The 22,154-nt window shown below is 32.5% G+C and overlaps 2 protein-coding genes across 3 annotated transcripts in view; one reads left to right on the forward strand and one right to left on the reverse strand.

The window, feature by feature from the left end:
* LOC139498011 (uncharacterized) overlaps window positions 1-22,154 on the reverse strand; it is a 156,895-nt gene that overhangs the window by 30,622 nt on the left and 104,119 nt on the right. The window lies entirely within an intron of this gene.
* Window positions 12,168-20,010, forward strand: LOC139498013 (uncharacterized). The gene is made up of 2 exons (XM_071286304.1): window positions 12,168-12,622; window positions 18,825-20,010. Exon 2 carries the CDS (start codon window positions 18,865-18,867, stop codon window positions 19,957-19,959), a length of 1,095 nt encoding a protein of 364 aa, XP_071142405.1. The 5' UTR covers window positions 12,168-12,622; window positions 18,825-18,864; the 3' UTR covers window positions 19,960-20,010.

Consider the following 22,154-nt stretch of genomic DNA (forward strand, 5'->3'; position numbering starts at 1 on the left):
AAGGGACCTCCATCATGCAATACTATTCTATTTCAATAGGTTGGGCCAGGATTACATTTCATTAAGCAAATCCTAAGGTAAATTTCTACTAGTATTTAAAAGTCCTTTTGATTACAAAATAAAAAGTTCCAAATTTTACAACCATACCTAAATGGTGTAGTAGGATGTGTATAATAAATGGAAAAAGAAGTAAGTTGGATTATCTCCCCTTTAACAAGTAAATGCAGGATTTTATTTCTTAACATAAATCCCAATGTCTTGTCCAACGACTGTCTCAATAATGTATACCCAAAATATCATTTATTCAAATTAAAACAGTGTTTATATGCATAAAATTGAGAATGGAAATGGGGAATGTGCAAAAGAGACAACAACCCGACCATAGAAAAAAACAACAGCAGAAGGTCACCAACAGGTCTTCAATGTAGCAAGAAATTCCTGCACCCGGAGGCGTCCTTCAGCTGGCCCCTAAACAAATATATACTAGTTCAGTGATAATGAACGCCATACTAATTTCCAAATTGTACACAAGAAACTAAAATTAAAATAATACAAGACTAACAAAGGCCAGAGGCTCCTGACTTGGGACAGGCGCAAAAATGCAGCGGGGTTAAACATGTTTGTGAGATCTCAACCCTCCCCCTATACCTCTAGCCAATCCACTTATATAAAACCATTTGGGATCCATTTAAATCAAACCATTTGGGTAGGATTGTAAAATGGGGAAACAGATATAAACAGTAGGTTGGGTTAAAATTTATTCTCCTTTTTATGAAACAGACTTCAATTTAACACCTTAAAACAAATGCAAAAAAATGTTTATCACAAAGAAATTAAACAGATTTTTTTAATGAAATTGACATAATTAGTCTATGAATAATTTAGGTGGTTTTAAAAGATTTTAATTCAGTGAGACAACTGATTATCTGACACATTTAAAATATTCTTTATAAAAAAAACTTTGTACATGGACAATACCAACCTATAAAAATTAAATGCCGCAATATCAAAATAGTATTGCATATCTAGAATCTTATTTCACAAAATATCTGACATGGGGTATGGAGTAAATAAGTATCTGTTTATTAATGTTCAGTATCTCATAGCAATCTTTGAATGACACATTCTCTTATTCAACAAATAATTCACAGATTGACAATATATCGATGAATAGTTGACCTGCCCTATCTACATTGTTGATATTTTATACCCAAAAAGTGCAGCAGGAAATCCCAGTAAAGTTTTTTATTGCTTTATCATTGATGGTGAGTGAGCTCTCAAGAGGATACATTTTTTATACCTACTCACTGCCTCCAATAGTATAAGTATAACGAAGTAAACAAAATTGATTATCTCCCCTTTAACAGTTTTGATAGATTTACATTTCATCAGTTAAACTTCTACAACAGTATTAAGTGTGCCTATTTAGGCAGAGTTGGACTTTAAATACACATGAACAGACTGACAGATGAAAAGACAGGTTCCTATACATATTTTAAAAATAAGGTATAATTTTCCATCCTTATTGATATATATTTTCAAATTTAACGTTTGCAACAATGTCAAAACGAAATAATTTTGAGTTATTTCCCTTATAATGTAGTTCATTTTACTAATTGAAGCTTATGTTAAAATTTTGGCCTGCTTTTATGTCAATCTTACCTCATGTAGTAAATAAGACATTTTTGTAAAAAAAAAAAATTAAAAGCAAAAATTTCCACAGGAAAGGTTTTTGCAAGAAAAAAACTAAAAATTAATCATTTCCTAAAATGTAGTGATGAATCTCACATTTCATTCCATTGCTCTAAATCTCTGAATCTATTAAATGCACACATACACAAATTTCAGAATTTACAGTAATTGTTGAATAACACATTGAAAGTCTAGGAGGTAAAGTTACTCCTATAAGTATTACTGTGAATTCATTTATTTTTGTGGGTACTAATTTTGGTGGTTTGAGGAAACTTGCATATTCAAGGATATTTAGTTTCATGGTTTTGGCAAAGACTGCATACATTCCTTACGACAAATTGTAATTCTTTGAACATTAACATTTGTGGCTCACCTGTATCCACTAAATCTATGAAAATTGATATCCAATGAATAATAATGAATCCACATAAATAATGGGGGAAACTGGTGTATTGACTCATGACAAAAATCATTTTTGGCAAAGGTAAATGCTTTTATTGCTGTTCTTAATCTAAATGTCAGAGATGCAGTGGATCTTCAACATGAAAAAAAATCTCACACCTCACAGCAAGTTTAGAGAGATATATATAGAAACTGTTGAATGAAATTATGAGCGATGATGTAAATCTTGCTACACACACCACAAATTTGGAGAAATTTCAACAAATAGCAGACAAAATCAATAAAGGGCTGATAAATCTAACAAATACTGGAATGTTATAATTTGGACAGTCCTGTCATTTATACACAGTATGAGTGTAAATTGTTGAAATAAAATGACAACAGCAGGTCAGCTTTATCTGTCTTTATTAATGAGCAAAATATTTTACTGTAAATGCTACTTTCAACCTTCACGCTGAGTGGCAGCCCAGGCAGGTAAAATTGCTCTCGGGCCTGTAAAAATCATATCTACAGGCCAACAGAATCTAACTAAAAAATTTCAAAAATTGAGCTCCGGGCCTGTAGATTTTGCAGTTCATTGTGAAGACTGTAGTTTATAAACAACTCTTAATTAACTTTATAAACATCTCTTAAATAGAAAACACTAATAAACAAGACTGTCCATAGAACACAGATGCCCCTTACATTATATAATTTTCTATGTTCAATGGACCGTGAAATTGAGGTCAAAACTCATGTCGATTGGACTTCAACTTCATCAAAAACTACCTTGACCAACAACTTAAACCTGAAGCTGGACAAACCAAATGACAAACAAAGAGACAATCTAACTAATGCAAATACCGAAAAACATAATGCCCCTAAGCTGCCCCTAAGCTGGGCATAAAAAAGAGGCAAAAGATACCTTTAAGGTGGTACCCAAAACTTTCACTAAAATTAATTTGGCTCGTTTAATTTTTATGAAATTTTAACAAAGTATTTACTTTGAACCTTTAAACAAAATAAATAAATTTCAAAAATTTTGAACCAACCATTTTATCAGAAAAATTACACTGGTTATATAGCCGATTGACAAACACCAATTTTGATCATTGAGAAGCTTAATATTCCCTTTACAACACAACGTTATTAAAACATTTGGCTGATTTTACAGAGTTATCTCCCTGTAGTGTTAGGTACCACCTTAAGGGACATTCAAAACTCACTAGTTAAGAGAAACTGATAACAACACGTCAAAAACAAAAGACAACATAAAGACAAACAAGTCAACAAAACATTACATATAAAATTGCATGACCAACAAGAACCCTACAAAAAATAGGTGATCTCAGGGGCTTTAGAAGGGTTATTGCAGATCCTACTCTGTTACTGTTAGTGACACCTGGTGTGATGCTCATAAGAAGTGCAAATTTGATGATGTCTTTAGATGATGATAGATGTCAGAGCAAAAGAGAGAGTGAATAAAGACCATTGACACATAAGCATGGTCTTCTGTGACACAGAAATTCTATAACAGTCAATTTGTGATGGCACTGTAAAACTACAGAAGGGATGACCTCATCTTTACCAGAGTTTGGAACCCTTAATTTCTTTAGCTTCTCTCCTTGCAACCAGAAAATCACTTTCAAAGAAATAATAATAGGAATGCAATCAGTGAAATATCATATCAACTCGGTTATTTACATTCTCCATATGCAGGGATCATAAATTTGAAAAAAAAGAAAAAAAAAAGAGTTATTTCCCTTAGAATGTAGATAACTTTTATGATTTGTGGCTGTGTCAGTTTGTTTTGCAAAGATTGTAAACATTCTCTTAACAAAAACTGAAGCACACATTCTATCAGTACAAGGGCAATAATATTACAATAAATGCATGTGTTGTTGTGATAAGCATTCCCTTACTTGTAATTCAAAGTTTCAGAAAACAGAAAGTAGCTGTCTGACAGATCCTTAAAGCTGGCACACTTTACAACTAATCACTGTCAGTGTCAAGCTGGCTGTTGATCAAATATTTAGTTACTCTGTACTGGAGGAATCTGTATCAAAAATTTCAAAGTATCAGAAATTTAGAATTAGTACTAAGGTGTCTGTCCAACAGATAGGACAAAAGCTCTGATACTAAATACAACTTTAACTATCATGCTGCTGACCAAATATGAAGATTCAGTATAAAATTTGAGAAATTTGTGACAGAATTATTTGCTGGAAAAGCATACAAACAAAACATTAGAACAAATCATTCATCAGAACTGATATTCAAAGGTGTTTGAAACATCACTGGTATGAATCTATAATATGAACTTCATAAAATCTGACAAGACTTGTATGTATAAGAGCTAACAAGACAAGGCAGAAAGAGGAATGAACACACCACCATCATTAGGTCATTTAAGGCCACATTAGATTATAAAGAAAAACATCATAGAAACATGAGGATTCAAATTTTGTATGCAAGACACACGTTTCGTTTACAAAAGACTCATCAGTGAGGCTCAAATCAAAAAGTGAAAAAGGACAAATAAAGTACAATGTTGAAGAACATTGAGGACCTAGAATACTCTTAATGGAAGTTGTTAACCATGTGTAAGTTATAAAAAAAAAAATTTATTGCTGTTTGCTTAAACTCCAGTGGCAAATATTTCATCTATAAATTAATCAAGTAGGTTCTACAAAGTGGTCAACAGGGATGAAAAGTTGTTGTAATGATGGTTCAGGCCTAAATTTAAATATTTTTTGTTTGCCATTTACTGACTGACCAAATAAATTTGTTCCTATTGAATCTTTTATTTGTATTTATCAGCAATATCTTATTTTATTTTATTATTTTCATTCCTACCAAAAATCTTTTATTTGTATTTACCGCTCCAAATTTTTTTACCCTATTCCTACGGTTTTTTCTTTCCTGTATAAAGTGTAATCTGTTTAGTATCACTTGAGCATTTGCCATGATCACTTGCATTTAGAGATTCATAGCATTGGTTTGAAATCAATGTAGAAAGTTTGGAAATCATAAAGAACATTGCCCTGTGTGTCTTTATACTTGAAAAGCAGGGTTCATTTAAAAAAAAGTTGTCCAAAACAAAATCATCAATGTTTGTACATGTATAAAGAAATTTTGTTAAAGGACGTTGAATTCTATGTAGGATGGCCTTTGGTGATCCGTAGATCACGATTCTCATGTTAACCATACCTTCGACAAACATATATATGACTCTGCTTTGACATATTATTTATATCTGACATGAACCAAAGGCCTATAAAGTTTACAAGTTCTCAAAAGGGGATCTGTAGAGGACTTGCCCTTTATTTCTAAGAATTGTTTTTTTGTCCCACACAAGAATTTATATGGTTTAGGGGTGGGGATCTCGACCGTTTACAAGTTCTCAAACAGGAGTGGTGGGAGTAACCTCAGGGGATTTGCCTTTTATTTCATTTGATTTGTTGTATTGTCCCATAAAAGAATATTTATGGTTTAGGGGTTAGGAATCTGGACCATTTACAAGATTTAAAACAGTAGGGGGTGGGGATGAACCTATATTTCATTTGATTTGTTTTATTGTCCTATGCAAGAATATATATGGTTCAGGCATGGGGATCTCAACCGTTGAAAAGTTTTCAAACAGGAGGGTGGGGATGACCTAACAATCTCCATAGAAATGAGATTTGTCAATTCCTGTACAACTGCATACCATATATCACTGACCTCCACTATAGGTTCCTAAAAAAAACTGAATTAATCACAAACTTATACATGAAAGTTAAGCAAAAATTTCAAAGTGAATTGACCATAATTGAGCGGGTGGGGCCAAATAATAAAATAATAATAATATTTGCCAATACCAATGCCTTTATATACAACTGCATATCAAATATAATTGAAATTCTACTAAGTGGTTCCACAGACTAACTGACCTAATCACAAACTATAATACATGTAAACTGAGCAATATATTTAAAATCAATAGACCATGACTGAGAGGGTGGGCCATTTAAGATAATCTCCATGGAAATGAGATATGCCAATGCTTACCAAATATCATTGACCTTGCACTGGTACAAGAAACTGTTCCAATCACAAACTGATACATGTTGAGGCTGACAGAAACAGCATACTCGTGTATTGCTTTTGACTCAGTCAAGGCCAGACAAAATTAATGAATAAACTCGTCATATATACCAGGATCAAAATTTTATATTTACGCCAGATATGCTTTTCGTCTACAAAAGACTCATCATTGAATTTATGATATTATGATACCCTGACTGGTAACTTAGTGAGTCAATTGTGTATTATATAAGATCTGATAGTGGAAGGGACTCTGGCTCAAAATCAGCATTCTTTCCGACATAATTTAATCTTGAATTCTGAAATCTAAAGTGATGACTCAAGACAAGGACTAATATGATTATAGTCTGATACCAATCACTGTAAGATATGCTATTTTTGCATGCATCTATTATTGGGAATTTTGAAAAGTTGTGAATTATGTCAGGTTTATGATTGTGATTTGAGTAAATTCTGCCTACAAATGAACAATTTATCACAATTAAGATGTGAATTTTTATTTTTGAAACACCTATTCTATTGAGCAAATTCCAACTACAAAAAAATCTTTAAAAATGTCTGTATAAAAAGTGCATACTTAATTAAGACTCTTACAAAATTTGATTTGGGTGGCAAATAGTTTGTTTTGATCTCCCTTTTCCAATCAGATACTGATATAAGAATACACTATTTCCTATCTTATATATAATGAAAAACCCTTTCTTTTGCAGATGATACAGACAGACCAAGGACAGACAAAGATGACAAGAGACCAGTCAGAGTACGGAGTAATCCCCCTTGGTACCCTGAACATGCAAATCTTTTACTGTAAAAAATGTGAATTTTAAAAATGACACTGGATGTACTGTGATAAAAATCTACATTAATTCATAGAAATCAGGCTGAAACAAAAACAAGCAATTTCAAACATTAAAATTTGGTTTAACATTGTTTGATGAAGAACTAGCTGTTGAGTGCATTATAAAATGAGCTGTCAGATAGAAATCAACCTCATGCAAATAAATATTAATTCATCTGTTATCCTATTTAAGGTTGAAAAAATCGCTATGAAATTTCTTTACCTGTTTGAAAATTTAGTTTGTTATAAGAACCTGACAAAACAGACCAAAATTTATCTTTCATTTTGTATCTGAATACTCCAAAATCAATCAAGTCTTCAATTTTTGTGCCCTTGTAAAAGTTTGATTTCAGTGCCAACTGATGCAGCTTATATACATTAGAAAGGGTCAAATGAAAAAGTGGGATGGTTTGGAAATGTTGCATGAAAATATGCATGTGTTTTTTCTAGTGTGTAATATTTATAATTATTGTATAGCAATATAATATTTCCCACAGAAAGTAACCAAAAGTTAGCGTGCAATAAATTCTAATATTCATGCAATAACCCTATATCATTATTAATATTATATTTCAATTATGTTAATTTAAGAAAAATATGCAATAATTGTTCAATTTATCTGTGATATAAAAGTTATTTTATTTGTTGTTTTATTAAATGTAACTTGTCTATCAGTCTTGTAGTACAACTCTTACATAAATATCATGAATATTACTGGAAGAAATGTGAATTTTGCTCCAGAACATAGTCATAAATTTGGGAAATCGCATGTTAAAAAGTGCATTTATAGTAGAATTTATTTTTGTATGCAGCATTAAAACTTAAGAGGAAAGGAAAAAGCAAATGAAAATTCTTAAACTGTCAATTTTGGTTTACAAAACTTTCTTAAAATCATTGAAATCGTTTATTCCATAAAAATTGAAAATTGTGTTATTATCTATATAGATACTATTAAACGAGAAGACCTCATTTGGTGTATCGCTTAAGTTCCTTCTACAATAAATTAATCATCATTAGGTACCATGCAAAGTTGCATTTGTCATCTATTTTTATGATAATTCAGTTTGGGTTAGTTTGAGAGAAAAACGAAAATAAAGGCGTCAGGATATTGTTTCTGTCATCATACCGACTCTTAAGTCATAAACAAGACTTCCGGTTTTAAACACATATACTTTTCATATATATAATTTTCATAAGTACTCGGGCACAGGACAATTATTTCACGTTTATTTGCATGTATACTATGATTATACTACTATTATATATAGCGCATAAGTTAATAGCAAATACTTTACTTATAATATACGTATGTTCATCGTATACAGAAACGCAAAAATTATGGAATTTAACAAACAGAAAACAAAATTATAATATAGGACTTTGGAAAAAAGGGAGAGGGCTTAAAAAACATTGTCCCGTCTCAAAGTACCTATGACTTTTGATACCTTTTTCTGAAATTCTCCTGACATAAAAATCTTATACAAAAAATCATCCTACAACAGTTTACTTACTTTCAACCAAGCTCTAAAGGAGGGGATCAGATCTTTATCGAAACTATAGGATTGGCTGTTTTTAAGCACAGGATTTCAGGATTGATCCTTCTGGGATCCAGGATTTCTTTTTTTCGAATTTGGGGATGTCGGGATTTAATCTTCTTTAATTTCTGGAATCTCAGGATTTCATGTTTTTAAGCATGAGATTTAAGGATCAGGACCCCTCCAACCCTACTCTCTAAATGCACACGATTTCACAGGTGTGTTCTAGTATTATTGATCTTATAAGAGTTTTTCATAGGCAATGCTAATATCAGTTAAAAATTCACATTCTCAGGATAAATCATTAATTAGAACGTATATTCAAAATTTTCATGTAAAAAATTTAATACTAAGAATTAAATCTAAATCTGATAACAAGATTCTCACGGATTAAAAAAGATCAAATCTACTTATCAGGGGAGATAATCATTTATATCATCATGTTTTTCAATGACCCAAACTGTTTTGTGAGTAACGGTCATTCTAAAATCTTCTAAACAGATTAACTTTTAGCACTATCAAATAGTTTATGAATGTTTAAAGACCTTTTGTTATATTTTTCTTTTTGTATTTGATTTGTTCATCTGTCAATCCAGATCCCATTAATCTATGTATAAATCTATTAATGGTTTGATCTTGTTATGATAAAGGATTTTAATTTGTCAAGGTCACCTGGTTTAAATCTGAGACAAATGTCAGATTGAAAATCACAAATTTGGCAAGCTGTGTATCAGTTATTATCATATACTTGAAATGTTGTGTACACACTGGAAATAATGTGTTCTCATTTGAAAAATTGTTTCAGACACACTTTGTAAACCTCTAAATGTCTTTTGGTTTTTAATGTTCTTAAGAGACTATCTCTCCTTTTGTTTTGTTTAGATGTGGTCTAATTAATATTAATATCAACCCACATCTACTTTTGTACACTGCGTTTGAAACAAAGATGGGTGATATCTACTCACATTTACTTTTGTACAGAATGCTGAATCAAAGATGGGGGATATCTACCCAAGTCTACTTTTGAACACTGTGGCTAAATCAAAGATGGGTGATATCTACTCACATCTACTTTTGTACAGAATGCTGAATTAAAGATGGGGGATATCTACCCAAGTCTACTTTTGAACACTGTGGCTGAATCAAAGATGGGGGATATCTACTCACATCTACTTTTGTACAGAATGCTGAATCAAAGATGGGGGATATCTACCCAAGTCTACTTTTGAACACTGTGGCTAAATCAAAAATGGGGGATATCTACTCACATCTACTTTTGTATAGAATGCTGAATCAAAAATGGGGGATATCTACTGACATCTACTTTTGTACACTTTGGCTAAATCAAAGATGGGGGATATCTAATCACATCTACTTTTGTACAGAATGCTGAATCAAAGATGGGGGATATCTACCCAAGTCTACTTTTGAACACTGTGGCTAAATCAAAGATGGGGGATATCTACTCACATCTACTTTTGTACACTGTGGATAAATCAAAGATGGGGGATATCTACTCACATCTACTTCTGTACAGAATGCTGAATCAAAGATGGGGGATATCTACTCACATCTACTTTTGTACACTGTGGCTGAATCAAAGATGGGGGATATCCACCCACGTCTACTTTTGTACAGAATGCTGAATCAAAGATGGGGATATCTACCCAAGTCTACTTTTGAACACAAGTGTCTGAATCAATGATGGGGGATATCAACCCATATCTACTTTTGTACATTGTGGCTTAATCAAAGATGGGGGATATCTTCCCACGTCTACTTTTGTACACTGTGGCTGAATCAATGATGGGGGATATCAACCAACATCTACTTTTGAACATTGTGGCTTAATCAAAGATGGGGGATATCTACCCACGCGGCAGGTCTACTTTTATACTTTGTGTGTGGCTGAATCAAAGATACCCATGTCTACTTTTGTTCAAAATTCTGAACCAAAGATGGGGGATATCTACCTATGTCTACTTTTGTACACATTGGCAGAATCAAACATAGGCATATCAACCCACATATACTTTAGTACATCCTGCCAGAATCAAATATAGTGATTTCTACCCACATCTTCTTTTGTACACTGTAGGGAATATCTACACAAGTCTATTTTTGTACACTGTAGGGGATATCTACACAAGTCTACTTTTGTACACTGTAGGGGATATCTACACAAGTCTACTTTGTACACTGTAGGGGATATCTACACAAGTCTACTTTGTACACTGTAGGGGATATCTATACAAGTCTACTTTGTACAATGTAGGGGATATCTACACAAGTCTACTTTTGTACACTGTAGGGAATATCTACACAAGTATACTTTTGTACACTGTAGGGGATATCTACACAAGTCTACTTTTGTACACTGTGGATGAAGGTTGAATCAAAGACGGGGGAGGGGGGAATATCTACCCAAGTCTACTTTTGTACATTGTGGCTGAATCAAAGATAGGTGATATCAACCAACATCTCCTTTGTACACCCTAGCTGAATCAAATATAGGGGATACCAACCCAAATATACTTTTGTACACTGTGGCTGAATCAAAGATAGGGATATCTACCCTGGTGTCTACTTTTGTGCACCCTCAGGCTGAATCAAAGATGGGGGATATCTACCCATGTCTACTTTTGTACACTGTGGCTGATTTAAAGATTGGGGATATCTACCCACTTTCATTTTGTACTCTCTCTCACAGTGGCTGAATCAAAGTTTGGGAATATCAACCCACATCTACTTTTGTACACTTGTCAAAGATAAGGTGACATATCTTAGTGAACTGTTAATAAAAAATTGACATAACACAAAAATTTACCTAAGCATGATATAGTACACATTGAGAACGGAAATGGAGAATGCGCTCAAGAGACAACAACCCGACCAAACAGCAGGAAACAACCGAAAGCCACAAATACTACTGCAATGCATGGTTTACATCCACATCTTATTAACATTTTTTTTGTTATAAAATTGAATTCAATTTGACACACTGTGTCGACTATTAAATATGGTTATCTATTCTTTCATTTTGGAAACAAATTGGGAATCGCTATCCTAAGATGGATATGTGTATTCTCTATTTTGTGTAAATGTATAGTATATCTCACTGTGTGACAGTAACCCAACAACACAAATCTAAAACTATCACTTATAAATATCTAAAATAAACAATTATCTAGGGATTCCCAACCCTTACTAAGACACAATAATTAGGGATAATATTAAGTAAGACAGTAACCCAACAACACAACAGATATACCTTGTCAAAAGGCTTAACTGGAAAATAGTTAATGTAAAGCTTTTAAACTTTTTTGTGAGGGGATTAAATTCAATGTTTTAATCGATTTTTTTCAAAACAATTATGAACATACTATATGCTTCAAGCTTAATTTTAGTTTAGAGGGACGACCTTATATAGTATTCAATATTATCTTTTGCTTACATTTTAGAAATATAATATAGTTCAAATTAGTCAAATCTAAAATTATAACATATAAATATCGATAAAAATCTAGCGATCCCAACTCTTAATAAGACGCAGTAATTAGGGATAATATTAAATAACATGTCAGATTTAAATTGGAACAATAGGACTCAATCAACCGTCAAAGATTATTTATTGTTTAAATTTTTACAATCTCACAGTCAGAGATATTCTAAAGACTGAAAAATAATGAATATACTGGACTTTAAATGGTAAAATATGCACGCTAATTTGACAAAAAGTGTAGTTATTTTGAAAAAATAGCCGACTTACAACTATTCCCAAAGTATAAAATGATACCGTGACAAAAATAAAAGACTAATGTGTTTTGTTTTAGAAGATAACAATCGTTAATTGTTTTATCTGGACCTAACGAGTGTATGAATACACAATATACATATATAATCAACGCATTAACAAGACATTGTTTATCTTATAAAGAAACTGTATACTAGTGCGGAGATACAAACTAAGGGACCGTAGTCTTTTTAGAGAATGTTTTTGAGATGTTAAAACCAAACAATTTCTATAATTGATGGGAGCGTTAAGTAAAACTTTGAAGAAATAGAAGTAAAACATCTTCATACAACTTAGGTAAGTATATTTACTATATACTTTTGACCAAAACCTTTTAGTCATTTTAAGCCTAATATAACTTACTTTATACAACATTGTTTAAGGGTGCATAGGATGACCTGTAGTTGACAACTAAGTTAATTAATTAGTCTTGGATCGATAAATGTCTCATTTGAATCTTTACCACATATCCTTATTTTTATACAAATTTAAACATTAACAATCATAGCTAGAGACAGAGGAAACACCAATGCATCTCTCGTTTGAATTCTTTTATATTTTATTTTTCGTTTTAGGCCATGGCTTTCTAAGAGGTATGGGTTTTGCTCAGTGTTGAAGTCCTTCAAGGACGACCTTTACTTTTTAACTTCTACATCTTTTGGTCTCTGATGGAGAGTTGGTTTCATTGGCAATCATACCACATCTTCTTAATTTTACAATAATGAACATTAACACGATTAACAATCAATGGGACAGAGGAACCACCAATGGACTTCTTGTTTAAATTGAATTACATTTAATTTTTCATATTAGCTTAGAGCCTATAACATTATAGCTTTCTGTGATGAGGTATGGGTTTTGCTCATTGTTGAAGTCCATTGCTACATCCTTTGATCTCTGATAGAGAATTTTCTCATGGGAAATCCTACCACATATTTCTATTACTTTTTTTAACCAGTACCAAAACTTAATATGGTAAGATGTTAAGTACAGTGTAACCTGTGTTATCTGACACACTGGGGGACCATAAGAAAATGTCCGATTAAGCAGGGTGTTAGAATATTCACGTTTTCTCTGCAAGGATCGGCATATTTTGGAGCCATGAATATCTATCTGTTAAAAAGCAAGATGTTGGAATATTTAGGTGTCTGATTATGCAGTTTGCACTGTATAAACTTATTCTGACTTCCATTTAAACATGCCACAGACACTTGATCTTTAAACATTTTAGAAACCCTTATAATCTGGATAAGATATGCACTCCTTTATTTGTTTAGCCCGTAACCAAAGGATAAAGGGGTTGGTAACTCATTACTGAATTGTATAAGTATTTACCCTGTCACTGCACTTGCATGATTAAACAATCTATAACAGAGTTCATAGGTTAATCGTTTAATACAATGCATATTTTTCAGACGGTTTATTTCATAATTGAATATCACTTTCATTATATACTTAAAACCACTGATTTGCAAACAAAAGATTAAAAAGATCATAACACCTTTAGTATTCAATGGTTCCGCATTAAGTTCATTGGGGGTCTTTATAACTTGCATACATTATTAATCATTCACTAAAGGTTGTAAAAATTGAAAACAAGAGTGCACACACTGAAACGTCTCTCCTCCTTTACTAATCATTGATATTATGTTGATAGTCCTAAATATAACGCTTTATTACAACTGTCACATAAACTTAACAGTAACCAAGATAACTAAACAAAGACCAAAGAACCATGAAAATGAGGTCAAGGTCAGATGAACCATGCCAGGCAGACATGTACAGCTAACAATACTTCCATACAACAAATATAGTTGACCTATTGCTTATAGTTTAAGAAAAATAGGTCAAAGCACAAAAACTAAACACTGAGCAATGAACCCTGAAAATGAGGTCAAGGTCAAATAAAACCTGCACGACTGACACATAGATCATAAAATATTTCCATATACCAATTATAGTTGACCTATTTCATATAGTATTAGATAAAAAGACAAAAACTCAAAAACTTAACTTTGACCACTGAACCATGAAAATGAGGTTAAGGTCAGATGACATCTGCCCACTAGACATGTACACCTTACAATCATTCCATACAACAAATATAGTAGACCTATTGCATAAAGTATGAAAAAGCAGACCAAAACACAAAAACTTAACTATAACCACTGAACCATGAAAATGAGGTCAAGGTCAGATGACACCTGCCAGTTGGACATGTACACCTTACAGTCCTGCCATACACCAATATACTAAACCTATTGCTTAAAGTATCTGAGATATGGACTTGGCCACCATAACTTAACATTGTTCACTGATCCATGAAATGAGGTTGAGGTCAAGTGAAAAAAAACTGTCTGACAGGCATGAGGACCTTGTAAGGTACGCACATACCAAATATAGTTATCCTATTATTTAAGAGAGAATTCAACATTACAAAAAAACTGAACTTTTTTTTCAAGTGGTCACTGAACCATGAAAATGAGGTCAAGGACATTGGACATGTGACTGATGGAAACTTTGAAACATAAGGCATCTATATATAAAGTATGAAGCATCCAGGTCTTCCACCCTCTAAAATATAAAGCTTTTAAGAAGTTTAACCTAACACCTCCGCCGCATCACTATCCCTATGTCAAGCTTTCTGCAACAAAAGTTGCAGGCTTGACAAAAAACTGTAACACTTTAAGCTACATACAGTTTGGTAAAATTATAAGCTTATAACTTACAAGGCCAACTAAATTTAATTAGTAGATTTTCATCCAACATTTTGAAAAAAATGGGGAGGGTGGGAGGATTTTATTTTTTATTTTTTATTTCATTTCAAACCATCTTGTGATGTTTTCTTCATATATGCAAGAGTAATAATAAGCTTATTTCATGTATATACATGTATAAGAAATGGTACATAATTTAAAAAAATTTTAAATTAAATATCTCTGATTGGCAACCAATGTTCTACATGTACATGATGTTATTGCCGCTTTAGAAACCCATGTTTCTGTAAACGGCAAACACATAGAAAAATGCTCTCTTTGGTTGGACTAACCATGCTACCTACACCAAGTTCATTTAACTTTCTAAGCAATGTTTTGTTGTCCCCATAAAATGAAGCAAATATGAATTGGTATGCAACACAAGAATTATGAGTACAGAATAAAATGACTGAACACTCAAACCGTATTGAAAATAAAAGGGTTAATGCTTTTAAGATTCTTATGCATGATGCAAATATAATAACAATGTAAAACATGAACTTAACAAAAAGAAGAAGGTGTTTAATGACTATTGAAGGTACTGGGACAGAGGGTGTTTGCTTTTTGTCAACAAAAAAACAATAATAGTCATGGATAAATCTAAGTGTATGTTTGCTGACTTTTTGAACTCAATATACGGTAAAAAAAATATGAACAAGTTCGTGCTTATGTCAATTTTTTTTAATCCAGTCATTTTTGTACCAATGTGTTCCACGATTCTTCAGCTTTGGATATCATTCACAGTCCAAAATTACCGACACAAAGTCATTGACATTGTACAGTATCAATAAAAAAATCCACAGTTTTCTAATCATAGAAATTTGAGTCATGCAGCGATTTGCATTCTTGGAAACAATTATTAATCATAATACAAATATCTTATGCCCTTACTGTAATCAATCTCTATTCTCGGTAGATGATGTTGTCATCATAGATCTGTAGAATCATTTTAAAATACATGAAGAAATATGAAAAACAAATTTGAAACAGGAAGTTTTGAATGAAACGAAATTAATGATGGTTTATACCAGTAACGGAAAGGAACAAAATCCTGAAATCATATATTTTTCAAAATAAAAAAATTCTGGCGGGACGATTTCATAGGGGCGGGCGGGGATGAAAATCTATCAATTAATTTTAATTGGCCTAAAATTGCTTTAATTATAAATTCATCAAATATATGCCTTAATTTTTGTACACCAGACATATGTTTGATCTACAAAAGATTCATCTGTGACACTCATATAAATAAAAGAACAGAGTTCTAATGTCCCCCGTGTTACATTTATTTCATTTTTAATATAGAGTGCTCAAAAGATGCAATTTTCCATAAATTTAATATTTCGAAGGGACATATATAACTCTTTAAAAAAAAAATTATCGTCCACCTTTTTAGAACTATTTTGAGATATTGCTGGTATTAACCTTTAGTATAAGTTTTATAAAAAATACTGGCAAGAATTGTACCCATCAGAGCACTAACAAGACCATTTTTCACAAATTTCATATCTCTGAGGAACATAACTCTTTTTAAAAAAGTTGATTCTCCACCTGGCATTAAAAACTTGTATGAGATATTGGTGATATTAACCTACATTATAAGTTTTATAAAAATTTGGCAAGAATTGTATTCTCCAGAGCACCAACAAGGCCATTTTCCAGAAATTTCATTTTTCTAAGGGTCATAACTCTTTTAAAAAAAGTAAAACGTTCACCATTCTATAATAGGTATAGGAATATGTGGTATGAGTGCCAATGAGACAACTCTCTTATACTAATAAGTTCTAGAGAACACATAAATTTAATATTTCTGAGGGGAATATTTGATAAAATAGTCATTACAAAAACATTTTACTACATTTGATGTTAATGCAAACTCCAAAATGAGATATAAGTGACAATAAAAATGAATGCTCATTTGACATTAACTGTTTCGAAAAATGAATGTTTGCTATTAAGGGCATACCTCCTGCGAAATGTGGCCATGGTTGACCATGTTTGACCATGGTTGAAACCTTAAAAACATGGTTTAAACATGGCTCACCATGGTTCTCCATGCTTTTAACCATGACTCCTACCCTCTATTATATCATAACTAAGTCCAACAATACTTTTACTTTTTATATATTTTTCAAGTAGACACCAATCTCTTTTCAATAACTTCATAAATATAAACTTAAAACGTTTAGTTGACTTTGAAACAAAGGATTAAAAGATTATACATATACTATCCCATTACACCTACAGAATTACAAAAGATTGAAAATTAATTCACCTCGCTGATTTAAAAATTTAAATCAACACTAACAAATAAAATGAAGGTTTATAAGGGTGTTAAATCATCCACGTGGAAGGTCACAATAAGGAAGCTCAGAAATCATCTCTTTTATTGTAAAGTTATGTTTTCAACCATTAATCCTCAATGTAAATTTCGAATATATATAATTTTTTTTTCAGAAAAAGGTCCTCCAATTGATGTCTTCCTCTTATCTCACTCCTAGATATGTTTTAGAATGTTAAAATCTCTTTTTCTTTCATCCCATATGTATTTGATCAGTCAATTACTGTTAATTCAGAAATTATTGCGATATTTTTATTATTGCAAAAAAATGCTACTGGGTTATGATCGAAATAATTAATACTCCCATTTTGAAATTTTATTTCATATGAATAAAACAGGATTTTTCTGAATATCGGAAAAATTAAAATCGCATTTTAGTCTAAAATTACAAAATCGCAAAATAAATGCACCCAATCAAATATTTCATGATCTCTGTTTGCTCTTTACTTTTATGTCTTTTTTCTATTCTTTCATTTTCAAATGCAGTGCTGATAATACCAAAAAACAATATACAGTGTAATCTGCCTAATCCGACCCCCGAGTATTCAAACATCCTGCTTCAACCGACACATTGCATATCTTCGCAGAAAAAACTTCAGTTTTCCGACCCCCTGCCTAAAAATCGACATTCTTTTGGGGTCCCCAGTGTGTTGAATAACACAGGTTACACTGTATAATGTTTCCTCAGTATACCTGTTACAGTCTATTTAAATCAATGTCAGATTAACTAAAGTCATACATTATTTATATGAAAAAACTGAAATATTGATAATATACAATTCATGTTTGCAACAACTTTCATGTCGTTAATTAATGTACAGTGTTAGGAATGATAGGTTTTCTATCTATTTATTTCATACTCAATTTTTACAAAATGCTGGGGAAAAACTGACATAGGTAAGGAGTGGGTTTAATAAGACTGAATTTAGAATGGCTCCTATTTCTAGCCAAATTTTCAAATGGGGTTACAACATTGTAGCAATTTTTTCGAAATAATAAAAACCTTGCAATAATTTCTGAATTTACAGTAGGAAATGTGTTGAAAATTTATGTTTTAGCATTCTTTTCATGATGCGACAGAGATAACACAAATAAATATAATGTATCAATTTCATCTGCTTTTAGATATATCAAGACTTTAAAATAATCAAAACAAAGAAATAATGTAACAAAGAAATAACGTAATAATGACTGAAGAAAGAATAACAAGAAAGTTTATCCATTCTATAGTGGTTATTGATCCTTTTACTCAAATTTTACAATATAGGTCAGATCTATTAAATTTTTACTGATTATTTGTTTTCATTTGAAAAAAATAATACACAGTCTGAGACATACACTTATTTTTTTGTTTTCCATAATTACTATTTTATCCTAATGATTTACTTTCATCTGCTTTCAGATAAGACTTCAAAATACCAACACAACGAAATAGCGTAATAATGACAGAGGAGAGAATAACAAGGAAGTTATCCATTCATATGGAGCAAGATGTTATGGACTCTGATGACAAGGATGACGAGACGTCTCCCATAGATGACGATATCATTCACACTGTTACAAAATTACTGAAATTCGGTAAAAACGGCATGAATTCCCCCGACCATATAGAAATGTCTTTGTGTCAAATTCTTCAAGCTGAACGGAATCACTGGAAAGATAAAACAGACGCTGCAATGAATGAGATCGATCGACAACACAGAGAAACGCTCGCCAATCAAGTTTCGTTACAAAATTTGATGGATATGTTACATTTCAATAAACGAAAAATAAGTCACGCTAATCTAAAAATAGACAACAGCATCACAGAAGAGAATGCATCTGTAGATGACATGCTGGATACACTGAAATACAGGATAATAAACCTAAAACAAATGGCGGGAATCATAGACGAAATGGATGAGACAGAACCACAGGATAAACTACTTAAATATTCCGACAGAGATATTGAATATCTGAAAAATGCTATTGCTAAAGCTCACTGGGAAAAAGAATCAATTCAAAAACAACTAACGGAAAGAGTCAACGAGGTTAAATGGCTGACCTCCGAACTGGATAATGTTAAAATGCACATGCATAAATTACAAGAAGTTGTAAAAAAATACAATGAAGCCCACACTGGGACAAACTTTCATTTAAATGAGGTAAAGAGTGAAGTTCCTAAGAGCCCTGGAAGAACAATTAAACACTGTACAGCGCCATTGAGCTCTCGGCAGAGAACTTATATTGAAGGCGATTGGTTGCAAGGATATCCAAATCCAATCGACGAATCATCAGCTCTAAAAACACGCCTACAAGCGCATATCTATTCAAATAAAAACGGAAATTCTAAAATGGGAGTAGCTCAGTGTTTGAGATGTCAGAAACTATTCAAACCAAAAGAAAATTCCAGCAAGTCTTGCCGCTATCACCCAAAAGGTCGGGAAATCACAGAACAATACGATGTAAATGGGAAACTTGTGCACGTTGTATATAAATGGGCTTGCTGTAAAAAAGGACTGGACTCAGCAGGCTGTATCTATGGTCACCATGTTTAAAGTTATTTCTGTTATTAAATGTATTTGAGTGATTAAATCTATCTTTCAGAGTTTGAAAAGTTCCCTTAGTCTTGACGTTAAAGATGTGGTATGATTACCAGTGAGACAATTTCCTCCACCAGAGAACAAATGAGGTAAAAGTTAACAAGTATACGTTACTGTACAGCCTAATCAAGATTATTTTCTTGAAGTAAAAAGCTTGTAGAAAAGGTAAAATTGAAACACTGTTTTTTTTTTTCAATTCCAAGCAATAGATGGATTCTGAATGTGCCAGTGTCCCAAGTCAGGAGCCTGTAATTCAATGGTAGTCGCTTAGTGCTGTGTAACATAGTTTGTATTGTTTAAGACTTTTCATTTCAGGGCCTTAATTGATGACTATTTGGTATGAGCTTAGCTCATTGTTAAAGGCCATAGGCTGACCTATTGTTGTTGATTGCCAATTAGACAACTATCAACTCTCAACTAATATTATATTATTTACAAACGAAAATGAACCAACGCCTGGTGAGTCTGTAGTACGGTAGAGTCCATAAAGTGGATACCTCGCCGGGTATGCAGGGTCGTTATGATAAAAAACATAAAATGTAGAGAGTCTTATAACAACAACACTTTAGGGACTGCTGCAGAAAATTTATTGATCGACATGTTTCGGTGCCTAGGGCACCGTCATCAGGATAAAAACAATACATAAAATCAGGGCACCGTCATCAGGATAAAAACAATACATAAAATCAGCATGATTTTATGTATTGTTTTTATCCTGATGACGGTGCCCTAGGCACCGAAACATGTCGATCAATAAATTTTCTGCAGCAGTCCCTAAAGTGTTGTTGTTATAAGACTCTCTACATTTAATATTATATTAGTATCATTCATGACTTTTTATTTAAATAACCGTACAATTTTTTGTAACTTCCATGTAAACAATCCTAGTGCTGTTTACCCTCTATGTAAATTCTAGTTGCCAAAAGACTAAGATTCATTGGATGGAGTGTAAAAGCAACAGCTATGGATCTTGAGGAAAGAATAACACATGTCATTAAATATATATTAGGCCGTACATTGACCTATAATGGTTTACTTTTATAAATTGTTATTTGGATGGAGAGTTGTCTATTTGGCACTCATACCACATCTTTCTATATATCTATAAACATTGAATTTATTATTATTCATGGGCTACCAATTTTTGTGTAATCTAAAGTGGAACTAAAAATTTAAATGTTCTAAGAACAATATAGACAAAGGAAATGGGGAATGTGTCAAAGAGATAACAACCCTACCAAAGAGTAAAACAGCAACCGAATGGTACCAATGGGTCTTCAACACAGCAAGAAAAATCGATCACCCAGAGGCGGACTTCAGCTGGCCCCTTAACAAGAAATGTGTACTAATTCAGTGAAAATGGAGGTCATACTAAACTACTAAACATATAAATGAACTTAAATTAAAAAACATACAAGACTAACAAAGGCCAGAAGCTACTACTTTGGACAGGCGCAAAAATGAAGTGGGGTTTAATATGTTTAGTGACTCTGATCTCAACCCCCAAAACCCTGCCCCCTACCTTTTGCCAATGTAGATTAAACAAACACACAGCAACACACACAGTAAAACTCAGTCTAAAAGAAGTCCAAGTTAATTGATGTCAGAATAAGTAACAAAAGAAACTAGGTAAGCAATATAACAATAAAGGACTACTAGCAGTTACTGACATGTCAGCTCCAGAAGTAAACCTTGTTTCTAAGATTTGTATGCACATATTGGCAAAACCACAGAATCTAATGAATCCACAGTATACAGCTATACATGAGGGGCGTAAAGGGGGGGTATCTGCACGGAAGAACGCGAAATAAAATTGCCATTTCACGATGAACGAACAATTAAAAATGTCTTGCTTGTTGATCTTTTTACTGATTTCACGAAACACTGTGAATAACGAACCTTTTTCACGGCTGCACGTGAAATTAAAATGGCACAACACCTTGCACGAAAATAACCCTTTACCACCCTCATACATGGTATATGGTTCTTAAACAGATAATTTTAAAAACACACAACACAGTATAGCATTGATGTCCCAATTGGCAGTTGAGGAATGTACGTCTAAAATTGCATCACACAGCATAAAGCTTGATAACAAATGTTAAGAGGCTCTGATTTAAAAATTTCTTGGAAAAAAGGCACCACCAATT

Source organism: Mytilus edulis, chromosome 12 (assembly GCF_963676685.1).
Source record: "Mytilus edulis chromosome 12, xbMytEdul2.2, whole genome shotgun sequence".
In the NCBI taxonomy this organism is placed as follows: Eukaryota; Metazoa; Mollusca; class Bivalvia; order Mytilida; family Mytilidae; genus Mytilus; species Mytilus edulis.